General features: G+C 45.0%; 1 protein-coding gene across 2 annotated transcripts in view; it reads right to left on the bottom strand.

Annotated features, from left to right (window-relative positions):
- Positions 1-3,960: 3,960 nt before the first annotated feature.
- The window catches only part of Eva1a (eva-1 homolog A, regulator of programmed cell death), a 54,655-nt gene continuing 43,338 nt past the window's right edge, over positions 3,961-15,277 (bottom strand). For both annotated transcript variants that reach the window (XM_013119251.3, XM_013119253.3), the window contains one exon: positions 3,961-5,270. In XM_013119251.3, the coding sequence (XP_012974705.1) occupies positions 4,897-5,270 (374 nt within the window). In that variant the 3' untranslated portion in view covers positions 3,961-4,896. The remainder of the gene's footprint in view (positions 5,271-15,277) is intronic.

Below are 15,277 nucleotides of genomic sequence, written 5' to 3'. Positions count from 1 at the left end.
GTTCATTTTACCCAGATGACTCTAGCTTGTGTCAAAGTGACATGAGAACTAGGCAGCACAACCTTGATTGATGGCTTTTTTTCCTGCTACTCTGAAACTTCATGAAACTATTTCCATATTTGGATAACCTAAGTCTGCGTTTCCAGGCTATGGTCCCTCAAATTTGGTTCCAGAATAAACTACCTCTTATCCTCTTTGCACTGAAAGATGTGCTTTTGTATTAACAGTACAATATGGTTCATTGTCAGGAGCTCAGAGTACAGAGTATTAACACAAGTTCATAAAAATCACATACAGCCATAATGTTCCAGAAACCATGTTGAAGCAATGGGAACATTTGACTTAATCTAAAGGAAGGAACATATTTCCATACAAGAGTTTAAACATTTAGTAATAATATAAGTTATGATGTAAATTTGCAAGAGGACCTGGAAAGACCATTTACCCCATAAAGGCTGATAGACTTGATACTAACATTAAACTATTCAACTCAATGCTTGGAGCTAGGAGGTGATATAGTCTAGAAAGGCTGATTAAGGCTGGCAAATGGTAAGATGAACCCCTTGTTTACCCAGAACTCTTCAGAGGTGTTTGTTTGCAATTTGTGCAGTCACAGCATGGACTGAGAAGATGAAGAAATGCTTAAGACACGAGGCTAGTTTTGCTCTGCCCAAGACACACTAAGAAAACCAAGTTGAGCTGTTCAGAGCTGCCATTCTGATGAAGCACAGGCAGCAGCCATGGGGGCAGAGTGGCTGGACACACACCATTTCAGCACAGTTGAATTTGAGATATGTACTCATGCAAATAAGTGGTAGAATTCGAGGAGGGACATCCTGATGAATATATAAATAAATTTAAAAAAATATTCCTCACAGAGAGATGACCATCAAAACACATTGACTTCGAATCTAATGTGAGTTCTTGTTTTTAAAAAAATAGATCTAAAAAATCTCTTATAAACAACAGGTAACTTCTGAAGCACAGAGGCTTAAAACCCAATAGTTGTTCATAGATGAACCTAGAAGGCTCATTGTGAAACTGAAGGCTCTCCCATTGGAGAGCCGCTGCTTCCAGTCCACATGGAAGGCTGAGAGGTCTGTGGGAGATGTGAGCAGCAGAGCATGGGCCACTCAGAGGGAGCTGAGCAGGTGCACATGTGAGAACTGGCAGGTTGTGTTCCCTCTGGGGTCGAAATATAATGAATGACCCTCCCACATACAAGCTGCGTTTTCCCCACTCAGGCCACTGACCCACCTGCCAATCCTCTGCGAAAACGCCTTCTTAGACATACCTAGCAACGTGCTCCACCAACAACTCTGGTTTCCCAAGTGTCTGTCTAGTCAACTTGACACCAAGATTTACCACAGTGTCGCTGGTATTAGAAGGCTTTCTAATTAGTTATCTGAGAGGCTCAAGGAAGGAGAGGAGGAGCTTTAATGGTCCCTGCTTTGGGTTAAGGGACCATTTATCATTTGCTAAAGTATAGGGAGGACATTCCCTTAGGGAGGGGGAGAGTAATGTACTGATTCTTTTGGTCACTTAAAAGAGACTTGGAAGTCCAAGAGTGAGGGGACATCCCATGAGCTACATCCCCAGTTTCCGGTGATGGCCTTCCCAGTGCGCTGTGACATGGAGAAAGGCAAGCACTCAAAAGAGAGAGACATCCCATCTCAGTGACTTTTGTCAGGAATTCACTGCCTGTGAGGATACTAATCCATCCATAAGGAGAGGACCCTCGAGACCTAGCACGTCATATAGGTCCAACCTCTCAGCACCGTCTCAATACAATTAAATTTCAATTTGGGTTAGAGGGAACACTGAGTCATAGCATGGGATCGTACAGTTGCCTGTTGTGTAGCAAAATTCCTCAAAACGTAGCCACAGAAAAACAGTACCTTTAAGCTCATGAATTCTGTGGGACCCCGCTGGGGGCCACATTATCCGTCTAGGCTCCATCGTCCTCCCTTACCATGCAGTGAGGTGTTACTCTCCTGTGTCCTATATTGGTATGTTGTAAATCTAGATGTGCCCACAGCACACTTGGACAATGGCAATGACTCCGGAGAGTGGGTTCGGATGTGTCGTGAGTTTGACAGTAGCTACCTCTGCTGCCTAGTGCCTAGCTCAGGAAGAGGCACCTAAGGGAGTGGGTGGGTGTTGTCTTACATCTAGAGAGGCTTTCCTTGAGCCCTTAAGACACTTTGTTTCCCAAAAAGTTTTCCAGACTTTACTCAGTTGGCACTGCTCAGTAGAATTACAGATCAGAGATCTGTAACTGCACCCAATACAACCCTTCTGTGCTCTCTCCCTCTCTGCCTGCCCCAACACACATGTACACGCAACTATTCCCTATGTGCTGCAGAGAAGCTCAGCATTCAAGTTAACACATGTGTGTTACAGTTGCATCTACAGCAGAAACAAAGAAGACAAAGCAGAACTCGGAAAAAAGGAACCACCTTGATGGTGAGTCTCTGAACCCAGCCATCTCTGAAGCTATATTCATCTCTGTCCTTTGAGTTTCATACATCAATAAATCCTCTTAAATTGGGCATCTCTCTGTTATAAACACAGATAGATACCTGGTACAGAAGCTAAAAACAATAACTGTGTTATAAATCTAAACCTAAAATTGAAACTGGACACTTTAAAAAAAACTGGAATACTTATTGTATGAAAATAAAACTGCTGGTTAAACTATTGTCTGGTAGCTCTTGTGCCTTAAATAGTGTCTGTACTACCCCAATAATGGAAATATCATTGACATGATGAAATATGCAGACAATTCGAGCACTAGCACAGCTATGTGCACACCCCAGAGCCCTGTCAAGCACATCCATTATTGTAGCCTCTGTCTAGCAAGGGTCAGAACCTCCCCTGTGATCAGCTTGGGCTACCTCGTGGAGATTAAGGTAGATACTGACTGTTTCATTTTTTTAAAAGATGCAGACTAAGACCAAAGATGTAAATCTAAAGTCTGGGAAACAGGACGATCCTTGTGATTGGTTCCAGGGAACCTGAATGACAAGCATGTTCATCCCGACCCAGAGACACTGACCTACTAAGATCTTTAGGACTCATTACTGACCAAAGGATGCCAATCTCAATGGTATAATCAGGTTAGCCACAGAGGATTTCAGGCAAAGTGTATAGGCCCTTGGCAACGGGAGATTGTGAGTGTACATTTAGTTCTTAGCCTCTATGACTGAGAATGAATTCCTGAAATGCTATACGATTCATGGCAGAGCTTCCAGCCCATCTCTTAGGCATGGTGATAAGGCAATGGGCAGAGAAGGAGCCCCATCCACTAAGAAGGCTCTGGATCATGCACCTGGACCCAATAAGGGTCCATGGCAAGAGAGGGGAGCCCCCCCACAGACTTCTAGGTTCCTATTTATGCCCTAGGGCAGCATTTCTCAGCCTTTCTGATTCTGTGACCCTTTAATACATGTTGTGGTGACCCCCAAGCATGAAATTATTTCCTTCCCATTTCAGAATTCTAATTTTGCTACTGTTATGACTCATGATTATAATATAAATATCTGATATGAAGGATAATTGGTGTGTGACTCCCTCCCAAAGGTTTGAGACCCACAGGCAGAGAACTACTGCCCTAGAAGCTACGGCCTCATTCTGTCACCCAATTTCCAGTATGACAGTCTTCCTCCCATCCTTCCCTGGGGCCTGCCTGCTTTGCCTCCCTACCAACTTCTTGAAATGACGGGGTGGGGGTCACTATCTTACCTCTTGCCTTAGGCAAATCTTCAGTAGCTCTATCTCTTACCAATAATGCAACCACAACACATATCCTACAACAGAAAACCCTTATCACCCTTTTTAAATTCTCAACCCTTTAGGGGTCCGGTAGAGGCCATATTTGCCCATAAGTCAGGGTGATCATAGAGGCTTATGTGTGACCACACAGACAGACATGAAACAATGGGAGATTTTCATGAAATGTTTGTTTTAGATATCGTTTAATTTTGGCTTTAATCCTCACCTCTGGTTTCCATTCTTTTCTTGGAAATTCCAACTGTTATTTTCAAACAAAATATTATTTAAATATTACTGAGTCTCTGAAGACATGAGAGACTTTTCTCTCTCCAAAATGGAAGGACACAGGGCTTCTATTTTTATGCAGCATTTTCAAATACACATGTCAATATATATTTATAAACTACTAAAAATAAACCCATTTATCCTTTGAGGTTATTGATGTATGTATCTCCTAAGTCAGCAATACATCTCATAATACAGTAAATTCTATTCATTTCCATGAATGAGGTGGTGACTAGACTAAAAAATAGGATTTTAATCCCTGAGGTGTCAGTTAAAATGCAGAGGTTGCCAAGATTTTTTTTTGTTCTAAAAATTAGCTTTAAATAATTAGCATAGATCATGCTATCTCAATTAAAATGGCTTCCACTGCACGGAATCCTTTAGAAAATTGAATTTTCTGGGTTAAGTTCACCCTGATACCCCCAGCTCTCCAGCTATGAGAATTTTTCCTTTTGTAAAGGAGTAACACAGTGGTTAAGTCTTCGCAAACTCCTGAGGGCCTCAGAAAGTAAGGACCATTCATTCTTTCAGCTTGTCACGTCACTGTCACTGTCACGTGGCTGGAGAGGAAATCTCAGCACCATTCCAAGACCTGGAAAGGTTGGGCCAGTGTGCCCACGTGGGTGTCAAGACCTGGAAAGGCAGATGCCGCTGCATGGGTTGTTTATTTCTCCGGAGGTCTAAAGCAACCCCTCATGCCCTTGGGAAAACACGCTGGCCCTGTGCTTCTCTCCAGACCCATTAGCAGAGTTGGTCTCCGTTGTGCACACCGTCCCTGCCTACAGAACCCACTCTTTTCCTGGCGGCCTTCAGATGTTCTGGGGTTCACACTGTGCCCTAGTAGTAGCGGTTTAGGCTCCGGGTGCCAGGCACCTCAGGCTGCCCGTTCATCCAGATTTCCCTGATGATGCGCTCGCGCTCCTCCAACCGCTGCGCGCGCTCCAGCTCCTCTGCAGAGGTGAACACATTCTTGTTCAAAGTCCTCTCAAAGCGGCGGTGTCTGCGCACCGACAGGTCCGAGGCTGTGTCCTCGCTGCCATCCTCACTGTCGCTGCTGTCACTGCTGCTCTCGTGGTCCTGCAAGCACCTCCTCCGGGGACCCCTCCTGCAGTCAGTGTGGCAGGAGATCCTCACCACCAAGGCGGCCAAAGTGAGGAACAAGCCGATGCACACGCCAGAGATGAAGTACAGAGCGGCTCTCTCAGGGTTTTCTGCAGGGAGAGAAAGGACATCACATTGGACAGGCGCCATGTCTCCATGCAGGGTCAGGGATGCAGGCCCATGCTCTCACCAAGAATGGTGGCACTTGGATGGCAGCCAGTACCAGCCTTCCCAGGAATAAATTTCATATCGTTTCCAAACATCATTATTAAGCCAGGTATAGCGGCTTGTGCCTATAAATTATCCCAGCATTTGAGAGACTGAGATCTGAGGATTGCTGGGAATTCGAGGCCAGAGAAAAACTATCTTAAACAGATTAAGAGAGGATGGCAAGATGGCTCAGTGAATACAGATTTCTAACTCCAAGCCTGGGGACTTGAATTCTACCCCAGGAATTCACACTGTGGAAACAAGGAATGGATGGACTCCCTCAAGTTGTCCTTTGAGCCCCCCACACACACACACATGTGTGCCATGGGACAGTGCACTGGAAAACACACAAGTAAATATAATGAAATGAAAAAGAAAGAAAAAGGCAAGATACATACATACATACATCGGTATTGACAACTGACCAACAACACACCTATTAAGGGCAAGAATATGTGAGATTATCACTCTGTTTCCAACTTTACCTTTGAAATTTCCAAATGAAATTACTATATGTGCAGTCTTTGAGTTCGGTTACATTTGATGTGTATCTATGTATGAATGCACAACTTTTTATGCTAAAGTTTAGAACAATTTTTAAAGTTAAAAGATCAAAGAAATTAAAAGGTAGGAAAACTCTAATTTAGCCCCTCCCATGTGGAGCAACTGTGTTCAGTTTATGAAGACCATCTTCTTGAGTACCTGAGGTTTCTGTTTACCAGCTCACTCACACAAGCCTCTGAATGACTGCCAATCACCATGGGGTGACCCCACCTTCTGGTTTCCATGCCTTTCGTCAATCAACCTCTTCTCAAAGTCGGGAACTAGCAAGTGGATGTGTGTGAGTATGTGTACATGTGAGTGTGTGTTCAAGAGGGGTCATGAATGTGCGTTTGAGTGTGTGTGGGAATATACACACATAAGGAGTTCAGAGGTCAATCCTGAGTATCTTTCAATAATCATCTGCCCTACTCTTTTGAGACAGGGTCTCTTGCTGGTCTGGAAGATGTCAAGCAGACTAGGTGAGACGACCATGATCCACCTGGAGTTTCTACCTTCCCATTCTGGGATTACTATCGCACACCACCACGCCAGGCTTCTTAAATGTGTGATCTAGGGTTCAGTCTCAGACCCTCATGCTTGTAAGGTAAGCACTTCACTAAAGGATCTGTCTTCCCAGGCCCTAGCAACTTATTTCTACACAAAATGGCAAAGCAATAGGGGACTCCAAGATGAGGCAGAACAAAGCTTCAATACCCATCCCTCGTATATTCTCTCTCTCTCTCTCTCTCTCTCTCTCTCTCTCTCTCTCTCTCTCTCTCTCTCTCTCTCTCTCTCTCTCTCCCTCCCTCCCTCCCTCCCTCCCTCCCTCTCTCTCTTTGCTCAGGAAGATGAAGTCAGCTGCCATGGGTAAGTTGCTCATATAGAGGTCCAAATATCATAGAGCCAACAATGGCCTCCAGCTAACAGCTTTCAAAGGACTATATTTGCCAGTAACCACATGGGTGAGCTTGGAAGTGAATCATACTCAGGGTGAAGACTGAGATGAGGTGACATATGCCTGGCTTTCCACTAGCCTTGAACTAGCAGTCCTTGAAATAGAGAGCCCAGCTAAGCCAACAGAGCTTTCAGAAACCCCAGAAACCTAGTGGTGTGTATGCAACTTTTAAGAGTTATTCATATATACACTTATGTTTATGTGGGGGATCATGTGCAAAGGAGTGAAAGTACCTTGAAGGCCAGAGGTCATCGGGTCCCCTAGAGCTGCAGTTACAGGTGGTCATGAACTGCCGACTTTGGGTACTAAGAACAGAACTCAAGTCTTCTACCAAAGTAGTCCTTGCTCTTAATTGTTGAGCCCTCTCTCCAGCCATCTATGTTGTTTTAAGACCCTAAGTTTGGGATAATTAGTATACAGACATGGATAACTCATATAATCAATCATGCATCTAAAAGCAGGATAGGCATCAAGTTCATTGAAAGAGAAACAGGCTTGGGGAGCTCAGCCAGAGAAGGATATAATTGTTCTTTAGGTGACGTGTACCCTCAACACTCAACAGAACCATCGGGTGAACAGAGTCCCTTTCATGAAGATATGCCTGGCCCAGGTCACGCGACATACACACTAGCAAACCAATTTTCTGTATTCTGCAGTCTCTTGGAAAATGAATCAACCTGTTTTGTGTCCTCAATAGAAACAGATCACAGATGACGTGGAATTGCTTTGTAAACTTAAAGCTGGGCAGGGTGGCCTAGACCTGCAACCCTAGCACTCTGGAAGTGCAAGTAGGAGGATCAGGAGTTTAAGTTCATCCCCAGCTACTGAGTTCAAGGCCAGCCTGAGCTACACAAGGCCCCTGCCCGTGTGAGAGAGTATATATGGGAAAGGGTGTTTCTTAATGAGATTTTTGGATTTGTGAGTTTATGGTTATAGAACAGTGCTCTGTAGAACACACCCTAAAGTTAACTGAATTGTGTATTGAGCCTATAAGCTGTTTCTCATATTTTTACATGTTAATGATTTACAGATGGGGTTGACAAGATGGCATATCAGATGATGTTGCTTGCTGAACAAGGATGGAGTTCAATCCCTGGAGCCCACATAAAGGTAAGAAAACAGAAAAGAGGACCCTAGAACACAGTATTCTCCTCTTCCTGGATTCTTTAAGGTGAACAGCCATGTTCTGCCATAGCTTCCCACTATGGGTGACTGATATCTTTGAAATAATGAGCCAAAAGAAATCCTCCAGCCTTAAAATTATTTCTTGTATTTGGTCGCAGCAAGGGAAATTGAATATCATCGGATGTGAGAAATCTTCCTAGAAAAACAATTTCTGAGCTACGAGTTGATGGCTGTGATGAGTTAACCGTATGGAGATCAGGAAAAGGGTTCCAGAGGGTGCACAGCTGTGAAAGATATGTAGCTGTGTGGGGAAGCATGAGATGTCAATCTTAAAGAGGGGGATTAAGTTGTTGGTCTCTCTATCTATGATAAATAAAACGAAACAAAAAGTGACCAAAAGTAACTTGGAGAAGAAGGGTATGTTTGGCTTACAGGTCTCGATCATAGTACAGCACCAAGGGAAGCCAGAGCATGAAGTCAAGTAGGGCCGGAACCTGAAGGCAGGAACGTAAGTCAAAGCCAGGGAGGAATGCTATTCTGTGGCTTGCAGACATCCCCTTACCTCCAGATTACTCCAGCTTGCTTTCTTACCCAGCACCATCTGCCCAAGGAAAGCACCAGCCACACTGGACCTGCCCACCCTGCACATCGACCAATCAAGAAAATGCCCCCATAGACTTACCTGGTAGGCCAATCTGTTGGAGGTAATTCTTCCATCAGATATGTCTAGGTTTGTGTCAAGCTGACAAAACTAGCCAGCACATTTATGATTAGTTTATGTTCACCTGATGACAATGTGCTATCTGTTGTTATTGTGTGATACGTCTGACTCAAGGGCTCACTGATACTGGGCCTGAGCAAAAGCAGAAAATCCACTAAGCTCTCGGATACATGAGGGTAAAGCCTATGAATCGTCTTTCTGTTGTGCAGCAGGAAGGAGGGCACTCCTATCCATCAGTCACTTCAGCCTGGGTCCATCTCAGGCTCATAGACCCTCGAGTTGCACAGCACATGATAAAATACTGATGGAGGGGGCTGGTTCAATGGGCAAAGTGTCAGCTGCTGCACAAACCTATGAATCTGAGTTTGGATCTCTACCACCCATGCAACAATTGAGATGCGGGCACATTACTATAACGCCAGCCCTAGAGAGGCAGAGACAGGTAGGTCCCAGGGCCAGATAGATGAGCCAAATCAGTTAGTTCAACAGAGACCCTGTCCCCCAAAATAAGGGGAGAGTCTGATAGAGGAAGACAGCTGACTCCAGTCTCTGGCTTTCACACTTGGACACACACACACACACACACACACACACACACACACACACACACACACACGAATGGATGGCATGTACTGCACACTGGAGCAGACGCAGACAGGGACCTGGCAGAGTTGAGTCAGGGCTCAGGGGATGGATCTCTGAAAGGCAAGAGAGAGGCTCAGCCTGGGTGGCCCTATCAGACCTCATTCCAGTGACAATTCAGAAGTGCATCGCTGCAAGAAAGCAAAATGAAAATCTATTTGCTGGAAAATGAGTTCTGCTGTTTACCAGAATCAGACCTCTCCCAGGAGCCGGGTCCTGGCTTGGATGCTCTGTGCAGAAAGATCCCACAGCCCCATTCTCTCTAATGCAGACTTGATTCAGCCTCACACACCCGCCCCCAGGTGTTATGAGCATTGATTTTCCTGTCCCCAACTGCAGAGGACAGAAATAAGGTCATTGTACCTGAGGTGACAGCTTCTCAGGAAGCCCAGAGTTCCTCCTCTATCCACCCAGCCACCAGGGCCCTTTAGGCCACTGACCCTGTCTGTGTTGCTATGAGTCTAAGAAAGCCTGGACTCTGGCTGTGAGCTATGCTCTAGGGTTAGCTGTCTTCACAGTGGAAATTGTGTGTAAGAGGTTAAGAGCAGCTGCTTTTTGTTTGTTTTAATTTTCACTTTGTATTTTTGAAATACGGTTTCATGTAACCTAGGACAACTTTGAACTCCTGGTTCTCTTGCCTCCATCTCCTAAGAACTGAGATTACAGATATGCACCATGCCAGCCTCATGGATGGCCTTAAAAGGACCATTTTCAATGTCTCTGATAGACATTTTCTTGGTCCTTCCCATGCTGTATTTAGCTGAGAAGACACCTGAAGGAGACAAGGTGTTCACCTGCCCCCACTCTCCCACCAGGCCCCAAGCATCTCACTAAAGACGCCCTTTCCCCTGCCACGCCTGAACTGTATGGATCACAGTGAGCTGCCATCAAATGCAGACACGGCCAGCACGTAAAAGGAAATACTAACAGTCAGGAGGCAATAACTCCTTGGAACTAACACGTCCTTTCCCAAGTCATTTCCAGATCTAAGTTTCCCGGGTGCTTGTGTGTAGTGACCCTACACATGTGTGCCTGTGTAAGTGGAGGCCCACGGCTGACATCAGAGGTCTTCCTCGGTTGCTGTTCACCTTATTTTTAGGCAGAGTCTCTCAACCCAGAGTTTGCTGTTCTGGCTAGTCAAGCTAGCCAAGCTAGCTCCTGGCACTCCCATCTCCATCTTCCCAGCACTGAAAGGACAGGCTGCCATGTCCAGCTGCTGTTTAAAAGGATGTGGGGGATCTGAACACTGAGCTCTGGTTCACACAGACACACTGATAGGTCAGAAAGAAACTTGGAGTAGACCACCTTTAAAGGACCCTAGAGAGTTCAGGCCACTGATGCAGTCAACAGTCTATCTCTGCTAAAGCTCCAGTCCCCGTGCCTTGGAGACATTTCTTCATTCACTACAAGACCATGGTCTCAGACCATGAGTTTTTTTGTTTTGTTTTTCTTTTGCTTATCGAGACAGGGTTTCTCTGTATTGTTTTGGAGGCTGTCGGTCCAGCCTGGCCTCGAACTCACAGAGATCCACCTGCCTCTGCCTCCCGAGCGCTGGGATTAAAGGCATGCGCCACCACCACCCAGCCTCAGACCATGAGTTTTGACACTGTCACATTGGTCACATGCTCCAACACTGAACAGACACAACGTGAGCTTGGACAAGTCCTCCATTTTCCAATCCTATCACAAGTGGGATCACTTTGTATCCCCTTGTTATAGCCTAAATGTGAAATGTTCCTCCAGGCTTCTGTCTGAACACCTAGTTCCCAGCTGGAGGTGCTGTTTGGGGGACTTAGGAAACCTTTAGGAGGTGGGCTCAGTGGAAGGAAGTGGCTCATGGAAGGGTTGTTTTCCTACTCTGTCTCAATATGGCCTGCAGATGGACAGCCTGTCCTACATCTTGTGCTCTCCATTTCCTGATCTATCAAGATGTCGTGAGTCAGCCACAGACTCCCACCACCAGGAATTCTCTACCGTGATAAACTTTATCCTTCAAATCTGAGCTGAAACAAATCCTTCCATTTGATCAGCCTTTTCCAAACACTGGACCCAAAGAATGTTCACAGACAGACAGAAATACATACTGTACATACACGCACATACACTCTCAAGAATGAGAGGAGGGAAAAGTGGAAAGAAGGCAGAGAGGAGGTTTGATAGGTTATTGACAGGTGATAGGTAAATGATAGATAATAGATTGGAAGAAAGATAGGAGATAGAACGAAGAAAGATAAGAAAATGAATGGATAGACAGATAGACAGAGGGGGCTCTCATTTACTGAATTTTTGCCAGGATCTGGGAAAATGTCTTTGTGCTAGTCATTTATGTTTAAATATTAGCACAATTTAGGAGAGTGGGTAAGTACTGGTGCCTGGGGTTAAAACAGTAAGACTGGGGTGGCCCATGTCCTAACTTGCATGAGATGGAAGCCATACTTGAGACAGAGTTGGAAAACAGATCTATTACACAGGCCTAACTTTTACTGTTGTTGGGGTTTTTGTTTGTTTGTTGTCTATGAGATGGGATTTTGCTATGCTGCCCAGGCTGGCCTTAAACTCTAGTTCTTCCTGCATCTAATTCCTGAGTTCTGGGATTATAGCCATGAGCCACCATGCCTACTTAATGGACCTCACTTTGGTAACTGCTATTCTGGTTCTAAACTAATTAATTTTTCTCTCCATCAGAAAACACTTTCTTTTACATATAGCATCCCAGATACAGATTCCAAGAGAAGTACAGTAAACACAACCAGAGAGATGCTTAAATGGCATTTGCCGGGACTCACTGGGTACCAGACTGATTCTTCAGAGCTGGTGTAATTTGAGTTGTGTTAGCTCACTTTTCTGCTGACATCAAATGAGTTCTAGACTGTTTGTTTTCACTCTCCGCTAATACTTCCTGCTCCAGGTCACTTCCCTCTTGGCCAATGACCCACCCTGGTCTTGACCACATTCAGACATCTGTTAATTACCCAGGAAGCTGGGTGAAGAGGGCTTTTGTTGGTTGTTTTCCTTTAATAAATAAAAATAAATGTATTACTCTATCTTGCTTCCTGCAGGGTCATTGTTTTCATGAGCAGGAAGAGGCCCTTTGTGGAGGTTCTGAGGCCGATTTCATTTGCATGCTGGGAAGTCAGATCATGCCCAGGAAACTGTAGGAAGGAGCAGCCACACCAGGCCAGGCCCAAATCAGGCTGGTCAGCTGGTCTCCAAGCCAGCATACCATGTTCTCTGCCTGAAGTTTCTTGTCCTCGAAGTTTTCAGTCTTTAATGGGGAAAGAATATACTTTTGAAGTGGGCTTTAGAGACAGTAGCAGGGTTGTGCGGGCAGAATGTCTTCACTGAGTTCTCCATCATTATACAGATGGTTCTTTGTGGAACGTTGAGGAGGCTTCCCTCGGTCTCTTCCATCCCCGGCTTGTCCTGCTTGGGAACAAGGAATACTGCAGAATCCATCCTGCCAGGCCAGCTCTGACTTCTGCTCCTTTAGCACCTTCACCTTCTCCTCCCTCCTCCTGCGCAGTAAACACCCCACCCGGAAGCTCCAAGACCTTATCTAGTCCACAGCTGACACTTCTCTCCCCTTAGTGGACTCCTTTGTTTTTGGCAACTTGACACACACCAGAGTCACCTGGGAAGGGAGAACCTCAATTGAAGAATTGCCCAGATCAGACTGGCCTCTGGCTAATTCTCTGAGGAATTTTCTAAATTGCTATTTGATGGAGGAGGGTCTGGCTCACTGTGGGAGGTGCTGAGCCTGGGCAGGTGAGCCTGGGCTGTATAAAAAAGGAAGTTGAGCCAGGCAGGGGAAGCAAGCCAGCAAGCAGCATTCCTCCATATCTGCTTCAGCTCCTGTCTTCAGGTCCTGCCCCTGGGTTCACCTGATGATGGACTGTAACCTGTAAGATGAAGTTAGCCCTCTCCTCCTCCTAGTTACTTTTGGTCATGGTGTTTTATCCCAGCAATAGAAGCCAAACTAGCTTCCGTGGGGCCCAAGAAGGGAAAGGCGAAGGAAGATCCTGATGTAAACCTGACTCCGACTGTACCACTGTTGGACACTACAGGCCGATGCTTGTCTGAGGCCTAGGATTAATCTGTCCCTCCAGCCTAGGTGGCACTGTATGTACCTCTGCTGTAATGAACTATACAGCCATTACCTTCTCCCTATGACAGAGAGAAATTTGAGAGCAGAACCCATGAGTCACTCACTATAGGTTCTCAGAACCCACTTCTTGAGTTTATCATAAATATGATGATTACTTTAAATCACGAGTTACACTTTAAATTTAATCATGAACATGAATTCTAAAAGTTCAGTGAATACAGTTATTATTTGTTCATAAGTGTATTACACATCTGAGTGTGTGACTGTGTCTATGGACATAGATATATGTTATTAGTTAGCTTTTTGTATCTGTCCAAAATACCCAAGATAAACAATTTAAAGATTTATCTTGGTTCACAGTTTCAGAACCAAAGTTTCAGCTGTCATCTTGACGCAATCTAGAACTCTCCGGGAAGAGAATCACAAAGGGGATCTGTCGAGAGCAGGTCTGCCTGGGGAGGATTGTCCTGCTATCTTAATGGGCATGAGAAGCCCAAGCCCACTGTGGACAGCACCATTCCCTGGATAGGGTCCTGGACTGTATAACAGAAGAGTGAGCCGAGCATCCATTTCTCTCTGCTCTTGACAGCGGGTGTGATGCATGCTGGCTGCTTCAAGTTGCTGCCTTGACTTCCTGCAATGACCGCAACTGTAATCTACAACTGTAAACTAAACGAAATCATTCTTCTTTTAGCGTTGCTTTAGTCGGGGGATTTTATCACAGCAACAGAAATGAAACTGAGACATGGTGGGTTCAACCCATGGTCACTTATACAGATATCATGGCAGTGTTGGTGTATGGCAGGGGAGAGAAGGTCACGGCACACAGGAAGTAGACCGGAAGACAGGAAGAGGGCAGGGAAAAAGTATCTACAGGGACCCCTTAGTGACCTACTCCTCCAACTGGGCTCCACTTCCTAAAGTTTCCAGAAACTGCCAAAACAACACCGGCAGCTGGAACACATAGCCTTTTGAGAGACATTTTACATTTGAACAGTGTGTGTATTGCATCATATATGTATGTGTGTAGATGTATGTATACATGATGAAATGTCGTCAGAAGAACAGGAAATGGGGTCAAGGTGCTTGCTGCCAAGCCTGACAAGCTGAGTTTGATTCCCGGGACCAACATGGTGGAAGGAGAAAACCAACTCTTCCAGCTGTGCTCTGACCTCTACATGGCTCACCACGGCATGTGCACACACACTCACACGTTCTCTCTCTCACACACACACATGCATACACATAATAAATAAATGAGGTTTTAAAAAGAGAACAGTAAATGAAAAAAATCTGTAAAAAAAATCACCATATCTCACAACATGAACAGAACTATAATATACAGGAAAATGAGGTGGATTGCTGTCTTTTCCATGTTTTATACACATGTACAAATTTCTTTTTGTTTATTTGGCTATTATGATCAAGGATACATATATTTTTCTGAGTACATTTCACACAACGTCCAGCACCTACATCCCTCTTCAAGCTTCAGCTAGCCACAGCTACAGTAGCTCAGCCAGTGACAGTGACTACAGTTTACAAAAATGGCTTCTTGTCTTCAGACATTTAGTTGGCTAAAAAATATATTTTAAAAAATAGTAATAATGAGTGCTGGATAGATTTCTCCATGGTTAAGAGCACTGGCTACTCTTCTAGAGGACCCAGGTTCAATCCCCAGCACCCTCATGGTGGCTCAAAACCATCCATAACTCCAGTTCCAGAGGATCCCGACTCCCTTTCTTCTAGCCACCTCAGGCACCAGGAGCACATGCAGGCAAAACACCTACACACACCAAATCAAGTCTGCTCTAAT

The sequence above is a fragment of the Mesocricetus auratus genome, unplaced genomic scaffold, assembly GCF_017639785.1.
Source record: "Mesocricetus auratus isolate SY011 unplaced genomic scaffold, BCM_Maur_2.0 Super-Scaffold_100676, whole genome shotgun sequence".
NCBI lineage: Eukaryota > Metazoa > Chordata > Mammalia > Rodentia > Cricetidae > Mesocricetus > Mesocricetus auratus.
This window is presented reverse-complemented; position numbering and strand designations above follow the sequence as displayed.